We start from the raw sequence: 17,524 nt of genomic DNA on the forward strand, positions 1-17,524 counted from the left end.
AACAAGCAGCTTATGGTTAAAATTGATCCTTTAAAAAAATCACAAGTGAAAACATTTTCTTGCGGGGGAGGAGGGGAATAAAGAGCTCCTGGCTCTGTGCCAAATTAGGGTTTAAAAATTCATGCCCGCCATAAGAATTTATATAGCTCCTGAATAATTTATAGGCTGCGCCAATAACAAGGGTCTTAATATCTGATAGAGATTATTTAATCAATAGAAAATGGCACAGCAGAAAGCCATCAAAGAATTACAGTATGTAAGTTCAGGCTGGGCAGTTTTTAACCCTCCTCCTGCTGAGTTGTAGGTGGTAGAACTTTTTGAAGAGAGTGATGGTCTACAGAAGAAATCTTTAAGCCTGCATTTGGCTGTAAGCTTGTCTCTGGAGACCTGGCATTTGGGAGCAGTCTCTCACCAATGCACAGTTGCTTTGAAATGTAATGAATTTTCTAGCTCTCGGTCGAGTTGTTTGGGAGTAATAGTTAGTTTCTAATGAGCAATATGCTGGGAATTTGTTGCGGGGGCGGGGGCAGTGGCTGCTATTTTCTGGTTGCTTGGACTTTTGCTGGGATTACTGAGTATGTCTGGCACATGATAGTTCTGATGCAGCCAACATCTTCACACAGACTGTCAGTGGGTATTCATGTGGTCTAAGCACATGGTACCATCAGGAAGTTTTAAGAAGTGTGGGTATTGGTGGGCTTGGGGTAGGTGAGGGCAAAGGGTTGTTTCTGTCCTTATATCTTGAATTACTATTTGACTCAAGCCTCTGACCACATAGACTGGTTATGTTGGTCTAATTGTGCATCCGTGTCAAGTCTAGAGTGTCCATTATCTGTGCTGCGTTCCTTGGTCTTAGCATTCTTCTAATCAGTCTCTTATAAAAGCAAAATATTAAGCTAGAAGTCAAGGGGACCAGGTCCCAGAGCAGACTTAACTAATCATTGAAGTGTCCTGCCTCGGGGCTGAACATCGCCACCATGCTGCCAAATCTTAAAACAGGATCTTCACAGTCCGTCAGTATCAGCTCTACCAGATACTCCCAAAGCCTTGCCTATTTGAACCAGTAGGAGCTGTGCTAAGTTTCCTCATCTTGAAAGTTGTTCTTTGCATCTATTCAGAGGTCTTTGCCTCACAGTGGAATACAGATATCAAGTCATAAATTTCTAAAGTCAGGAGGGACTATTATGATCATTTAGTCTGACCTCCTAGAGCACAGACCATAGGACCTCACCCTGTGAGTCACAGATTGAGGCATGCGCAGACAAACCACCTTCCTGCCAAGGTTTAAGTGAGGTGGGTTTTTTTTTCAGTACCATTTAATAAAAATCTCAAAAGCTAATTAGGACCAGACCTGGTCAGTACATAGATGAATGACTTGCAAGGATAACCCAGGTACTGCAGGAAATGGCACTCTTCCCTCTTAGTGTGTAACCAGTTCCCCAATGTGGTGGTAGGGATAGTGTCTGTCCATTTTTTTGCAAGGAATTTACACCAAGGCCGTGACCTTGCTGATAGTTAAAATCCCATAGCTCTTTTTTTGAGAGTAAGAGTGTAAATCCCGTTGTTATCCAGTTTGGATCATTAATATTCCTCCTACTTAACATTCCCATGTAGTTTCAGCAGGAGCAGTTACTTTTTCCCTTCCTAAAATATGTTGTATAGTGTTGCTGCCACATTTTGCCACAGAAGTTGCTCGCTTGAGTAGTGGATTAATGCTCCCTAGCTGAGTGATGCTCAGCTCTAGATCTCCTTCTCTTCGAATCCAGACAGTAGTACTATGTAGTATTATTCTGCCAGGTCCTAATCAAGACAGTGATCTGCCTGAAAATGAACTGGCTACAACTCCTAGACTTCGGCAGTGAGCGGTGTTCGGAGGAGTGAGAAAAGGAGGGGAATAGAGAGATACAGTATCTGCATCATCTATTGAAGGTGAATTCTAGCCTTTGCTAAAATGGTTTGCAGAACCATTCCTGTCCCTAGATAGTCCAGTTTGCCTTCCATTGCCAACAGCTAGTCAGGAATCAGTGATCATACCTCTTGGAAGTGGACATTGTAATGGCCAGCCACACTTTTGTCACCTCCAAGCTGGATTACTATAGTGCAAGGACTAACTTTGAAGTATAACCAGAAGCTCTGGCTAGTTCATCACACAACTGTCTCATGTCTACACTGGCTTCCTGTTCACGTCCCTCTGCAGCTCAAGGTGCTGGTAATAATCTCTAAAGCATTGATGGTCTGGAACTCAGTTTAGTGAGAGACCATCTCATCTTGTACACTGTTGTGGCATGGTATCAGCTTAAACTCCTCAGGGTCAAAGGTCTCTGTCTTATGCATTCACTCTCCTTAGCAGTCCATCGAAGCCCAAGACTTGCTTTGTGCAAGACATTCCCACTTGGCCTAGCTTTTAACTGATTTGTGTTTTTATGGCGGTGGCAGGGGGAAGAAGAACCTGTTTGATTTTTTTCCTGGCCAAATGACTTTGGTTTATTCTTTATTTGCCCATTTGAGATGTTCTATTTAAATTATTCTTTTAAAATGTTTACTATTCATCAGAGGCCTAGCTGCAACAGCCGTAGGCACTTCAATAATCTTTATAATATAATACGTTATAGTTTGGACATTCATTTGAAAAGTGCTTTCAAATTCTTTGGGATAAGAGATGATATACAGTATTGGAGCATGAGTCTGTGAGTCAGGAGTTCTGCTCCCAGCTATTCTGCTGACTTGCTATGAGCCCTTGGACAAGTTGCTCCCTCTCAGTTCCTCAGTTTCACCATATGTAAAATAAGGATAATAAAATCTCCCTAATTCACAGGGGAGTGACGAGTCTCTCATTATAAATGCTTGTAAGGTGCATTGAGATCCTTTGATGAAAGGTGACGTAGAAGTGCAAAGTATTGTTATTAAGTATTATAAATTCAGTTATTATTTTGCATTTATAATCTTTCATCCAAAGATCTCAATTTACTTTAATAAATAATAAATTAATGTATATGTTGCCCCGAAGGATCTAATTTGTATAAGGGCAGATGTATCATAAATTGTGTGGATCTATAGGGCAGGGAAAACATGAACTGCATATCCATTACCAAGACTTAATGATGAGCTGCTGTGGGGACACTTAGGTGGCATGCACATATTTTTCCTGGCCATGCCTGCTAAGGGTTAGCAAACAACCTGTCATTCTCTGTAATCATCAGGACTGGGATGACCTCCTTAGATATTGTGCCCTTGGTACCTGGTGATGGACGGATCTGGTTCTTCCTGGGCCAGTCTGCCTTTCTATAAGAGTTGTGTTTCCATAAATCACTTCAGGCTAGATTGTGCAATTTAAGCACAGCCCTGCCTTAGGGTGGCACAGAGCTGCCCTGCCCCAGAGTGAGCACCCGGAGACGTTCTCCCAGAGCTCCCCAGTGTGCAGCAGGAGCACATACAGCCATTTATGGGGTGCAGCACACTTCTCTTACCCTGCAGCCAGTCAGCAAGTACAGGAGTGGAGTCATGGCTCTGCCTACTCTCCTCCCCTTTGAGCACAGGGACTTCAGTTCTCACTCCTGCCCTTTCATGTGCTGCACAAGGTGGGAGGAGGCTCCTTGCTCCCTTCCCCACGCAGTGACCGCATGGAAGAGCCAGGCAGAGTCTGGCTCAGCATCTGGGGTTTGCAGGTGAAAGTGAGAAGCAAGCTCATGAATTAGTAGTAAATTTCCCACCAACAGAAATGAACCCAAGCCAAGATATACAGAACTGAAGGAAAATATGGCTCAGAATCCAAACTTGGAGGAGCAGGCCATGAAGGACCAACTTGGCCCCAAGGAAAATATCCCTGTGCAGGAGCAGTATAGGCCCTGTGCTGTCCCACCTCACGGCGCCTGGCCTAGGGGCATGTTGGGGCCAGGAAAAGGAGACGGTATTGTGCTCTATGCTATGTCTGTGCTGGGCGGCAGAACAGCCCCTAGGCAGTCATGGGGAGGCTGCTGTAAGTTAGAACGTGCTGGGAGCTGTACTAGCTCCTAGAACAGGCGGAATCTGGGAGGCACAAAGATGGCTTACAGCCACCTTTGCCCCGCACTGCTGCTATCCCTGTAACAGTTGCAAGGTTTATACAGTTTTGTTGCTTAAACATTCTATCAGAGACTTTTTTTTAAAAGTCGAGCCTTAGTTCTTTTCCGAGTTGCATGGGTGTCTCACATGATACCTAGATGCCACGTGAGGTTAGTAGCTTGTTAGCTTTGACTGGGGAAGGTGATGAGTCTAGGATACAGATGGAAAAGTGGCCAAGGGGATAGATAAAATTAATAAAACACATTGGGAAGAATCACTCGGCTGCTGTTCATGATCTCTCTGCTCCTCTCTGATGGATGAAATCATTTCTCCTATTAAGCATTTGGTTTCTTTTCCTTTAAACACCGGGGTCTCGTCTCGTTCGTCTCTGAAGCTTTCCCTGAAATTTTTCATTTCATGTATTGGCTCACAGCAGAGGCATAAAGAAATTCTGGGCATGCATGGTGCTGGCATTCTGAAACCATGGCCTTGCCTGTTTGGGAATCTGCCCCACATTTAAGAATTCACCCAGTAGAGGAAATGTTTAATAATTTTTTTAAACTGTGTGTGCACACTGCAAATTGGAGTTGTGGAAGCCTGACAGCTGCAGCCTCTGTCCAAATCCACTTGTTCCAAATGGACTCGTATCAAAAAGGAGAGGCCAGCGCTGCAGTCACCATAATCACAGCAGTGAAAGCTAGAGAACAGGGGTGATTGATGTTCAGGGCAGTGTGGTCTAGTGAACATGAGCACAGGAAATCTTGAGTTCTAATCCCAGCTCTGAGACCAACTTGCCACGTAACCTTGGGTAATTCACTGTGCCTCACTCCCCTGTCTGTAAAATGGGGGTGATGACCTTTACAGCGTGTCTCTCGCAAGGAAAGTGAGAGGATTAAATTAGTTAACATTTGTACAGTGCTTTCAAGGTGGGAGAGCTAAGTGTTCTGGCAGAGTCCTTCAGCCCGGGGTGGCTCCATACTTCCCTGTCGCAATTATCACAGCATGCGGGTGTACAGTGCACTGCCAAGGGGCTGCCTCTGTTTACTCTGCAGTGACTTTTCAGAGAGTAATGCATGGTGTGTTTTTTACAGCTAGGTTTCCACTGGGTAGAGCTTTTGACTGACACCATCAGTTTTACCATAGGCAGAGTTGAAAAACACCCTTTAAAAATTGCTGCTTTCCATTTTCTATATAACATGAAACTCAGGCCGTGCAATGAATGGAAAGCAATGGCCAAGACTAGTTTCTGGGAACAACTGCAGGAGCAAAATGGTACCATGAGGTAATATCATTGTCAGGAAGGGGCAGAATGGGGGAGGAACGGCAGGAAAATCTCCCTTTCCTTGTCCATTTTTCCAAGCTATGTATATTCTGTTGCTCACCTGCTCCCTGAACTTCTAGATGTAAAGTTAACCACGCCGCACTTGTAGAATAATTCTTGCAGCATTTATTTCTTACACTTAACCATTTGGGAATGTGTTTGTCACCCTCCTTGCTCTTGTCACATGAGGGGATCTGTCAGATCAGAATATAGTCTCTCTGTGCTTCTTTCTTGTTCTTCGACTCATCTCAGGCACAAATCTTTTTCAGATGTTTCCCCCATTTGTTTCCATTATTATATCTGGTGCTTCTGGGTGGTAAACAAAAATAAATACCTTCGTAAATGCACTTTGTATTTCCATTTGTTTTATTTATCATACGGCATGTTGGTGCACTTTGGATGAGTATTTTTAATAACACAAAGTTGATGAAAATAAATTGCTTTGCAGTTCCTGCTGAGGGTGACAGAAATGCTGAGCCTGTAATTTTCTGAAACTGCATTTGAAACTTGTATAGAGGAGGGTCTGCAGGCTTGTATATATAAACATCTTTATACCACCCTGGAAAAAAATTTCTATTGATCTGTACTATGTCTGAAATCTTTGAGCCAGATTCTCTGCTATATCCTGCTTCTTCTGGGCACAGCAGAAAGGAAGAGCAGTCAGAGAGCCAGTTACATTTGATCCCAAGGCCAATTTTGGGTCTGCCATAGGAGAGACTAGACCAGGTCAATCTCTGGTACAAGGAAGAGAATGATTTATATAGGGAATCCTCTTTCCCAGCATGCCTTGCTGCCAAGGTCTGGGTAGTGCAGGACCACTGAGACTTAAAAGGCCCAGACATCCAAATTCAGTCTCCAAGGGACTATGCATCGGATGGAGATCACTGACAGGCCACTTGTCCCACATCCTGATATGCCCCTACACCAGAGGCTGCAGGAGGGGTGGCATAGGAACCACCTATGTTAGCTGGATGACCACTCAGGACTTCCCCAAGCCAGGGGAATCCCCAGCTATGGAGCTGTGGGCTGTCTTTTCTCTCTTGGCATCATGTAGCAGTGCCACAGCAATAGAGCAGGATAGAGTGCCTGGTCCTATATCAGTAACATCTGTACCATATAGACAGTGGTGATAGCTGTATGGTCCATTGAATTTTATCATACTTTTATGATGGTCTCACTGGCACTTTGCTCACTAAAAACACCTCTGCCTGGATTAGAGCGAGTCACAATTTTTGAAAATGTGATGTTTCAACACAAATTTTCATCTGATTCTGGATCTTAATGAAAAAAAGAATTGACAAAATTTCCATGAACTTTTCTTGTGGCGTTTCAACAAGCACTAGAGAGCTCAGTTGGAATTTTTCTAATTTTGATTTAAACAAAAAGTTTTCCAACTTTTCCCCACGAGCTCTCTGTCACTGTGAAGTACCTATTCCGCCCCCCTTTACAGTAGTATCTGAACACCCCACAATCTTTTACTGTGTTTATCCACACAACCACCCTGTGAGGCAGGGAAGTATCATCCACTGACACAGACAGAGTCTAAATCATCATCTTCTCGTGTCCTTATTGCACACTAGAGGTTTTCCCAGAACCATGCACAAGCAATGGCTCTTTCTGTTGCTGCAGCGAGGTCCTTCTTCATAGGTCTCCCCAAAAAGTCAGCAAATGCTCCATGGTCTGCACCTTACTGCACTCGCATACATTCATGTCATGAGAGTACCCTCACTGGATCATATTAGTCTTCAGTTTGCCAGTTTGCATGTGCAGGCGGTTCAGGCATTGCCACACTGACCTGTCTGTATCGACCCCTCTGGGAAAGTCCTCCTGGGGTTCCAGATCTATTTCAGTGTGTCTGACTGCGTGTAACCTTTCATTCCATAACCTCAGTTCTGCCTTACCAGCTGTCATATCCAAAGGCACAACACTGGTTATAAAACTCTTTATCTGTTTAAGTCTAAGTGATTTGCCCAGGGTTACACAGGAGCAGGGATTTACCCGAGGTCTCCCAAATCTACAGCTGCTGCCCTAACTACTGGACTATCTTTATTCTCTCCAGGGCTACTCCTAATATTCAAATACTCTGAGTAGCTTCAAAAAGGACCACTTAAAAATGCACAAGAATATTTTTCTCTTTCCCCCAAAATTTGGAGTTTCCCTCCCAAATCATACCATTCTGAGGCACTGAAAGGACAGTATTCAGTCTTGAAGTAATTTTGTTCTTTTCCTCTCCTTCCAAGACCTGTTTGGTTGGACTAAGGGTACAGGAACTAACACTGACTTGCCTTATGCACAAAGGAATACAACAATAACTCCCTAAGAAATTGTAAAAGCTCTCTAAAATGTACTATTTTAACAGTTTTCCAGTGAAATTTGTGGTATCAGCAAAAGATGGTGATGTTCACTAGTCCTGTTTACCTTCATCTCACTGCGCCTGCAGATATCTGCTGTCAGATCGCATGCCCTTCCATGCGGCAAAGGAAACATTTCAAAGCAGTTATCCGTTGAGGGAGTATGGGCTTGCTCCCCTGTTACAGTATTCTGAAGCCAAGGGCATAAAAGCCACCTCTGCGGGTCTGCCCCTAAAGGGAGATCTGCAAAGTAATCCGTTCAGAGAACAAAAGGTCCTTCATTAAATAACCTCTTTGTGTCACTAGTCTGGGAGGGCCTGCATAGTAATTTTGGTCATCTCAGACTCATACCAATAAAAGCTTTACACAGTATCTTGGCATCATTTACTCTCCCTATATCTAATGTACTGTGTGTACACAGAAGGCGGCAGCACTGTACAGTCGCACAGAATCACAGTAGAGATGGGAAAGGCCTCATTGTTTCTCTAGACCAGTGTTTCTCAGTGATCGGTCCATGGACCGGTGCCAGCCCCTGAGACCTCCCTGACAGTTTAGGCAGGCAGCAAGCTGGTGCCTGGTATCAAAAAGGTTGAGAAACCCTGTTCGGGACAATCCTCCTCCCAAGGCAGGTCTGTTACCTACCCTGTGCTCTCCAGTGTTGTATCTAGTCCAGTTTTAAATTACTCAGTTGATGGGGCTGCCATTATTTATCGAGGGAAACGATTCCATGGTCTCCTAGAGCTCCACTCTTAGGAAACATTCCCAGATATTTAGCTTAAGTTTTCTTTTGATTGGTGGCATCTCATTACCCCTAATCATAATAACCCTTTGGGCTGCCCTAGATAATTCCTCTCCTTTCTTTGCCTGGTACATTTATGGAGTACTTGAATGCCAATGATAACATGCAGTTTTCCTATTCCCCTCTTGGGACCTAATTCTTCAGCCCTTACTCATTCTATGTAACACTTACATGCAAGAGTAGTTCCCTTGAAGTCAATGGGACTAGTCAAGTAAAGCAAACCTATCCAGCATGAGTAAGGGTTGCAGAAATGAGCCCTTCCCTGGGTGCCCGTGCTATATATATGTAGTTTATCTTTTCTCATAAATCAGCCTGTTTATTTTCAACAGCTCTCCAAATTCCCTCTTGTTTGTTGACATTGTCTGGTACTGAGGTGCCCAGAACTGAGCACAGTTGTGTGAGTGTAGTTCCTCCAAAGCTATTTCAAAAAAGGAACTATCACCATCCACCTTGGTTAATGACCTGATGTCTCTGCATATGCAGCCGAACTCTACATTAGCTTTTGCAGCTGCCAAATTATGCTGGAAGCTCACATATAATTTGCTGCCCGCTATCCGTCTTGATCTTTGGAGGAATTATTGCTTTTCAGATATCATCCCTCTACCGGGGATGCTGAAAACTGAATTTGTTCCATTGTTTGGAATCACTGAAACGCCTGGAGTCCAAGCAGTGCTTGACTCCAACCCTGTTAAAAATGTTCACAGCTGCTAATTTTCCAATTCTCTCGTTTCACAGTATTTCACACAAGTTTAATTCCTAGAGAGAGAGAGAGACAAAGACAGAGAGAGCTGTGTGATCATGTGCTAACAAAGGCCTGTCTTATTTTTTTCTAGGTATTTGGTGCTAGAACACGTGTCAGGTGGGGAGCTCTTCGACTATCTCGTAAAAAAGGGAAGATTAACGCCAAAAGAAGCCAGGAAGTTCTTCCGACAAATCATCTCTGCTTTAGACTTCTGCCATAGTCATTCAATATGGTGAGTACAGCAGGTTTATAATGGGTGGTGACTACGGCCTGGAAACTCATAACGAAACAGTCATTGGGGCTGGGGCTCCTTATACGTCTGTTTGCTGCTGGGGTCCAAAAGTGCTACATAAATGCTGCTGCTGCTGCTCCTTCTTGGTTATCTCTGTGAACACGCATCAATCACACGTAGATTGTCCATGATTTTCCTTTGGATCTGTTTATAATATATGTAGAAAGGCTCATTTCTGATTTCCATTGGAAAGCGAGCCTGCTGTTCCATGGTGAGCATAATGGGAGGGGGCAGCTGCTGTCACCTTCATTTATAGTGAGTGCTTTGACCAAGAAAATCAAATTCCTGGGGGACCAGTGCTTCATTTCCATGAGTCTTGGGGGCACTTGCCAATAACCGAGAATAATATGTGCCTTATCAAGACTAGTCCCTGAAGAAACCTGGGACAATTATCAATACAACAACGTCATTTTATGGCCACCTTGGGATATAGGGAAATGTGCTGGCAGTTGGCAGCCCTGCCTGGGCCCCTTCTGGGCATTTGAGTCACTGTTGCCTTTAATTTCCTTTCCAGTAGGGAGTAATTTTCTTTATCAGTCTGTTATTGTTACATATTAACTCAGTTGAATGATTTAACCATTGAATGTGGTTTAACCTCTAACTTGCAGATGGCATTTTAAATTGAACCAGTTTCCACTTCAGCTTTAACAAGTTCGGGTAATTTAAATTATACTGAAATTGAGTTGTTGCAGCCAATCAAATCACAGGGTTTCTGTACAGTTACTGACCTGTAACTGCACGCTTATTTCTCAGTAATACAATTCCATGCATTCTGATTGGCTAAGGTGCTGTGATTTACATAATGACTGCACAATTGTGTCTTAATAACTACATACAGCATGCAAATTCCTCCATTCTGATAGGCTGAGGGCCATTGTTAGACAATGAGAGCGCAGGGATTTGCATAACAACTGTATAGTTATTTCTCAGTAATTGTGCAATGATTATCCATATTCCTCAGGTTTGACTAACTACTGTCCTCAGAATGCCCCATGCATACACCCTAGGGTCAAGCGATTAAAAAAATTAATCATGATTAATCGTGCTGTTAAACAATAATAGAATACCATTATTTAAATTTTTTGCATGTTTTCTACATTTTCAAATATATTGATTTCAATTACAACACAGAATATAAAGTGTACAATGCTCACTTTATTTTTTATTCCAAATATTTGCACTATAAAAAAAATAGTATTTTTCAATTCACCTAATACAAGCACTGTAGTGCAATCTGTTTATCATGAAAGTTGAACTTACAAATGTTGAATTATGTACAGAAAAATTACCGCATTCAAAAATAAAACAATGTAAAACTTTAGAGCCTACAAGTCCACTCAGTCCTACTTCAGCCAATTGCTCAGACAAACAAGTTTGGTTACAATTTGCAGGAGATAATGCTGTCCACTTCTTGTTTACAATGTCACCTAAACGTGAGAACAGGCATTTGCATGGCACTGTTGTAGCCGGCATCACAAGATATTTACATGCCAGATGCCCTAAAGATTCACATGTCCCTTCCTGCTTCAACCACCATTCCAGAGGACATGCGTCCATTCTGATGACAGGTTCTGCTCGATAATGATCAAAAGCAGAGCAGACCAACGCATGTTCATTTTCATCATCTGAGTCAAATGGCACCAGCAGAAGGTTGATTTTCATTTTTTGTAGTTTGGGTTTTGTAGTTTCCGCATCTGAGTGTTGCTCTTTTAAGACTTCTGAAAGCATGCTCCACACCTCGTCCCTCTCAGATTTTGGGAGGCACTTCAGATTCTTAAACCTTGGGTCAAGTGCTGTAGCTATTTTTAGAAATCTTACATTGGTACCTTCTTTGCATTTTGTCAAATCTGCAGTGAAAGTATTCTTAAAACGAACAACATGTGCTGGTTAATCATCCAAGACTGCTATAACATGAAATATTTGTCAGAATGCGGGTAAAACAGAACAGGAGTCATACAATTCTCCCCCAAGCAGTTCAGTCACAAATTTAATTAACACGTTCTTTTTTTAACGAGCATCTTCAGCATGGAAGCGTGTCCTTTGAAATGGTGGCCGAATCATGAAGGGGCATACGAATGTTTAGCATATCTGGCACGTAAATACCTTGCAACGCCAGCTTGGAGCTTGGGGAGGCAAAAAACCTAGAGCTGGCCCTGGTTCTCACTTTCAGGTGACATTGTAAATAAGAAGCAGGCAGAAGTATCTCCCATAAATGTAAACAAACTTGTTTGTCTTAGTGATTGGCTGAACAAGCAGTAGGACTGAGTGGACTTGTAGGGTCTAAATTTTACATTGGTTTGTTTTTGAGTGCACTTATGTAACAAAAAAAATCTACAGTTGTAAGTTACATTTTCACGATAAAGAGATTGTACTACAGTACTTGCACAAGGTGAATTGAAAAATACTATTTCTTTTGTTTATCATTTTTAGAGTGCAAATATTTGTACTAAAAATAATAATATAAAGTGAGCACTTTACACTTTGTATTCTGTGTTGTAATAGAAATCAATACATTTGAAAATGTAGAAAAACATCCAAAAATATTTAATACATTTCAATTGGTATTCTGTTGTTTAACAGTGCAATTAATTTTTTTTAATTGCGATTATTTTTTTTTAGTTAATCACGTGAGTTAACTGCAATTAATCAACAGCCCTAATACGCCCATAAATGGCCACCTAAGTGTCTGATCTGCTCCCCTCATTGTGTAAATAACTGGAAATTTCTAAGGGAATGTATTAGTAATGGATGGAAGAGGGGATCTAAGCCTTTCTCAAGGGGCAAGAAGGAGCTGTAGGGTAATATTAAGAAGAATGGGGTAGGGTGGGGAGCAGTTCAGAGGTTGAGCTGACCACATTTGTGGATTTCGAAGTTCTGAGGACAGTACGCAGTCAGCATGGACGGGTTTGTGATAGTCAACAGAGCATGGGGTGAACTGAGAATGAACAATAATAACATGAGGGGCCAATCCAAAACCCATTGAAATTAATGGTGAGACACCCTCCTTCCTCCCAATTGACTTCAATGGACTTTGGATCATCAGACCCAGAAAGTTTTCTCTGATGGCAAATAATTCTTAACAAATAATTTGTTCTGTGAATGCCACATCTTTTTCTCCTTGCAAATCATTTGTGGGAGAATCATGATTTTCTCAATATATTTCTGAGAATAATTCACGATAGATTGTTCGGGAGCAGTTTGTTTTGGAAACTGGATAGTGTGGTTCCAGTTAGGTTTGATTGGACAGATAAGTTGTTTTTGTTCATGACTAGCAGAGCATATCTCTTAGAGGCCCTGACTCAGGAAAGCATTTAAGCATTAACTTCCTAAGCACCATTCCTGAATAGGGATGTTTTCCTGAGTCTGCCCAGAATCAGATTTTACGTGTCAACAGTCTCATTTACAAATTCAGAATTCATGTTCTGCAAATATTCTCCGTTATTCTCTTATAATTGACGGTCTCCACAAATATTGCTGCTGGTAAATTCATTCACTCGAATATTCACAGGAAGCACACACAAAAAAGGTGCAAACACAACTGATGGTAATTCATTTAATAATTCAAATGCTGTAGCTCATGAAAGCTTATACTCAAATAAATTTGTTAGACTCTAAGGTGCCACAAGTCCTCCTTTTCTTTATACAGATGTTTGTGGTATTCACATGACTCTTGTGGGAATGTATATGTATCTATTGGCAATTAGGTACTACTGTGACAAGTGTGGCACAGGTAGATAGATGGACAGATGCCTTCTGGTGTCTGCCTTTAATAAACAAGGCTGAGGGTGGGGCTGAGGCTGTAGAAAGAGTAAGTAATTCTGGAGAATTGAGGGTCTCTAGCGAATTTTCAAGGAATAGTGAGTGCCTCTTTTAAGGATCCCCAGCTACCGTCTTCAACACATTTGGTCATTAAGACAATATCCTTCCTGTTAAGAAGTGAGTCTGTTTCCATGATCTCCTCCTCAACCCCTGCTCTACCACTGTCAGTGCGGAGTCAAACAACAGTGAATCAGGTCACTATGAGACCTGTGAAGCTCCTGAGATGAGAGAGTCTGAGCAGTCACCACCAAAGGTTTTTTAAAAATCACGTTTGTAAATATATAATAATTTAATGTGCTTTCCTAAGCAATGAAGCTTGACCTTGCCCTGTCGCAGGGCAGCGAGATGATAAATCATCTCATGAGCCGGGTTATCCAGTTATGACCACACTGAGTAATGAAGGCTTCTCCTTTGGCTAATGACTGGAGTGCCTCTAGCATGCTAGCAGAATAGATTGATAGCTCTGTGCCCCCCACCCAATATCGTGCCACCGCTTCTTCCACCTCCCCTAGGAGGGAGCAACCAAGCACAGAGAAATTCTTAAGGTTTACAATTTCTTCAGCATCCTGGTAAGTTCTTCTTTCACGGCTTTGAATTTATTAATGGCTCAGGATTCCTGTATGAGAGAATCTGAAAGGGTTTCCCCACAGTGGCCATTGATCGGGGGAGGGGGGGAGCTGTGCCTTCAACCACGGGCAGAAATTGCCTTTGTCTGATGAAGGGTTTTCAAGGAAGCAGCCCCAGCAAGGAAGAAAATGGATTTGTAATTTTGCTTGTGTTTGGTTTAATGTTATTTTAAATCAGTATGAGTTTCCTGTTCCATTTATTTCTTTTAATGGGAGTGTAGCGGGAGCTTGGAGCGTCTCCCAGTCACAGTCACTGTACAGGATTTTGTAGTAGGGTTGGCTGTGGGAGAATTCACAGCGACCCTAGTTATAGCCCCGCTCAGGAGTGCAGGAAATGGCATAAGACCAATGGTGTGTGGGAGCTCACGGCTACCCTAGCCTCAGGAGTCCGTGAAATGTCATAGCAGCACGGACCACGTTTTTCAAAAGTGACTAATGACATTGGCTGCCCACCTTGATGCCCACGTTGAAACACTTCAAAGGGAGCTTGTGTTCAGCAGGTGCTGAGCCACCGCTCTGAAAACCAGGGTCCTGTAAGGGGTCTCAGGTAGGACCCCTAAAATCAATAGTTGCTTTTGAACACCTTGGCCACTGCCTGTGTGGGACCTCTCAGCTACTCCAGGCCCAGCCGCAGTCACTGTAGGAAATGATACAGAAGCTCTGACCGTGGGGGAGTTCACAGCTACTCCAGTCTTAGCTTTCCCCTGGAGGAGAACTCTTCTATTTAGAAAAAGCAAAGATTGCAGAGAGAACGGAATCTAGAAGGAAATAGGAGAGAACAGCTAAAAGATTCCTGATTGGCTGTATGTGACATCACCAACCAATGTTGTGATTGGTCTGAGTTGTGTTTTTTGTGTGTGTTGGGTTTTTCTTTTGGTCAGGCTCCTATCTGGTGTCTGTATCTTGTGAGCTGACAAATAAAAATATGATTACGGAAAAGGGCCCATGGCAAACCTTATTAAGCTTCAAAGATAACTGATAATGCCAATTACTGCACAGCGCAGTGGTGACATTGAGAGGAAATTCCCTCTGGTAGTGAGCAGCAGGAGTATTATTTCATTTTATTTTTATTTTTATTTTGGTTTGGCTTTTTTTTCCAGGAGGGCACAAGGAGGGTTTGAGGATCTGTATGAATATTGATAAATGACAATTACTAGAGCCTCTTCTTTCATCGCCTGAGGCTGTCTGCTGGTATATGCAGAGGGGGCTCATGCTAAAGTGTGTGACACGGGGAGCGTGGGGGGGTTGGGAGCTAAGGCAATGAATAGGAGCTTTGTTTTACTTTGCTTTGTATCCTTCCCACTAGTAGGGTGGGGAAAGGGTCATTATAAAAGTAATACTTCAGGATTCACAGCAATTGCACCAAAAGCTCTTGTGAGAGCACTGTGAGCAGGAACGGTTTATAGAATACCGCAGTATACTTTTATTAATGGGGAGGGAAGGTTTGTGAGAAATCAGGGGTGACATCAAGAAGCAGAGATGACTATGGCCTCATCTACACTACAAACTTATCTACACCCCTGAGTGACATAGTCATACCGCTCTAACCCCCGGTGTGGACAGTGCTATGCCGACAGGACAGCTTCTCCCATCTACGTAGCTACCACCTCTTGGTGAGGTGGATTAACTACGCTGATGGGAGAAGCTCTTGTAGTAGCATCTTCACTAAAGCACTACAGCAGAGGTGGAGAGAGGGGCAGGACCAGACCCCTGCCCCACCTCTGCACCAATCCATGGAGTAGGGCTGGCACACTTTCTGGGCCAGCCTAATGGCTAGCACAAAATGTGCACGCCCCATGCATAGGAACACTGTGCTTGCTAGCGTTGCCAAGGGCACGGTCTCTCTGGTGCCACTCCACACTGCCCCTCACGTTGGGCTTGTGACAGAATGCCACAATACAGCCCTATATGTGGAAGCGATAGCCCTGTTTTCAATTTCATTGGTCACACATCTTGTGACTGCTTCACCTACGCTCTGCCCACTCATCCATCTTAGTCTAAACATCCCAAATCTCTGAGCTTCAGTTATCTTGGTTCATATTTTCAATCAACCGAAAACAAATTTCCCCCTCTTTTCCTGAAACGCAGAATTGTCCCCCAAATTACACTGGCCTGAGGTCCGTTGTGAATATTTAGTATTGCACAGTGACCAGTTTAAAGTTGCACATCTCACTGCCCTTCAGGAGTACAATGCGGGTGCTGTACCACTGGGAAAAGGGAAATTGACAGCTTTCCACTGGGATACACAGCTCTTGATGCTAGCCTCCAGTAGTTGCACGATATCAGATTTTGACATTGTGACATTATGATTTACAGCTCTCCTTACAGGTGGAAGAATATGAAAAATGGTACCAGTGTAGGAAGATTCTATTAATAAATTCTAAAATATTGTTTTTGTTGTAAAATACATAGCATAGACAGAATACGCGATTGTGTTTTATTGGCACTTGTTTGGGGTAACTTGCACAACTCACTCATAACTAAAGCTAAGATTTAGTCACAGGTATTTTGGGTAAAAGTCATGGACAGGTCACGGGCAATAAATAAAAATTCATGGCCCATGACGTGTCCATGACTTTTACCAAAAATACCCCTGACTAAATCTCTACTTTTGGGATCCCGCTGCTCCAGGGGGGCCCTGGTGGAGGGGGGGCCTGCTCCAGTGCTGGGGGTTGTCTTCCCCCCAGCCGCTGCTCCCAGGGACCGCTTTCCGGACAGCCTCCAGGCACCCGGGGAGCCGCTGCTCCAACTGCTCCGGGACCGCTGCTGCTTGGGCGGTTCCCGGGACCAGCCGCACCAGCTGCTGCTCGCGCGGTCCCTGGAACCAGCTGCCTGGGGCTTCCCAAGCAGCGGCCGGTGCGGCTGCCCTCAGGTCACTCCACCAGTGGCCAGTGTGGTTGGCCGTGGGGCCAGTGGCTCGGGCAGCCTTGAAATCAGCTGCACCAGCTGCTGCGGAAGTCATGGAGTTCGCGGAATCCGTGACTTCCGCAACCTCTGTGAAAGAATCACAGCCTTACCAGAGCTCGTGAAGGAAGGAGACATCTCTAACACTCATGCTGATAAAACGTTTATGCCGCACCACTCTGTGGAGCGTTGTATATATGCTTTCACTCTATATACACGCGTACACACACACACACACATGAAAAGAGAATATACTATGGTATAGTGTGCATGCATCTATATATAGTAATTTGGTAGGTAAGCCATTGTTCATGTTACATCAGAGAATTGTGCTTAATGGGCGAAAGAATGGGAATATCTCCTGCACACATACAAAATAGACTGTAGGGAGGCTTTTAATTTTCTGTGCACTTTGTGACTTGTAGAGGAGTCACATATTTAAATATATTTTGGAAATAAAAACAGATGGATTTTTAAATTGAGTCCCTAATGCCTCACTCTTTTACAGAACCCTTTTGCAAAGAGTACACATGGAGATTCTACACTAAACTTTGGATGTGGATAGCTGCCCTTTACACAAATACCACATTTATATTTTTTCCATGTTGGAATGCCTCAGAAAAAATTAT

General features: G+C 43.2%; 1 protein-coding gene across 8 annotated transcripts in view; it reads left to right on the plus strand.

The window, feature by feature from the left end:
* The window catches only part of BRSK2 (BR serine/threonine kinase 2), a 427,939-nt gene that overhangs the window by 305,992 nt on the left and 104,423 nt on the right, over nucleotides 1–17,524 (plus strand). For all 8 annotated transcript variants that reach the window (XM_074954821.1, XM_074954822.1, XM_074954823.1 and 5 more), the window contains one exon: nucleotides 9,346–9,486. In XM_074954821.1, the coding sequence (XP_074810922.1) occupies nucleotides 9,346–9,486 (141 nt within the window). The remainder of the gene's footprint in view (nucleotides 1–9,345; nucleotides 9,487–17,524) is intronic.

This window comes from Natator depressus, chromosome 6 (assembly GCF_965152275.1).
Source record: "Natator depressus isolate rNatDep1 chromosome 6, rNatDep2.hap1, whole genome shotgun sequence".
In the NCBI taxonomy this organism is placed as follows: domain Eukaryota; kingdom Metazoa; phylum Chordata; order Testudines; family Cheloniidae; genus Natator; species Natator depressus.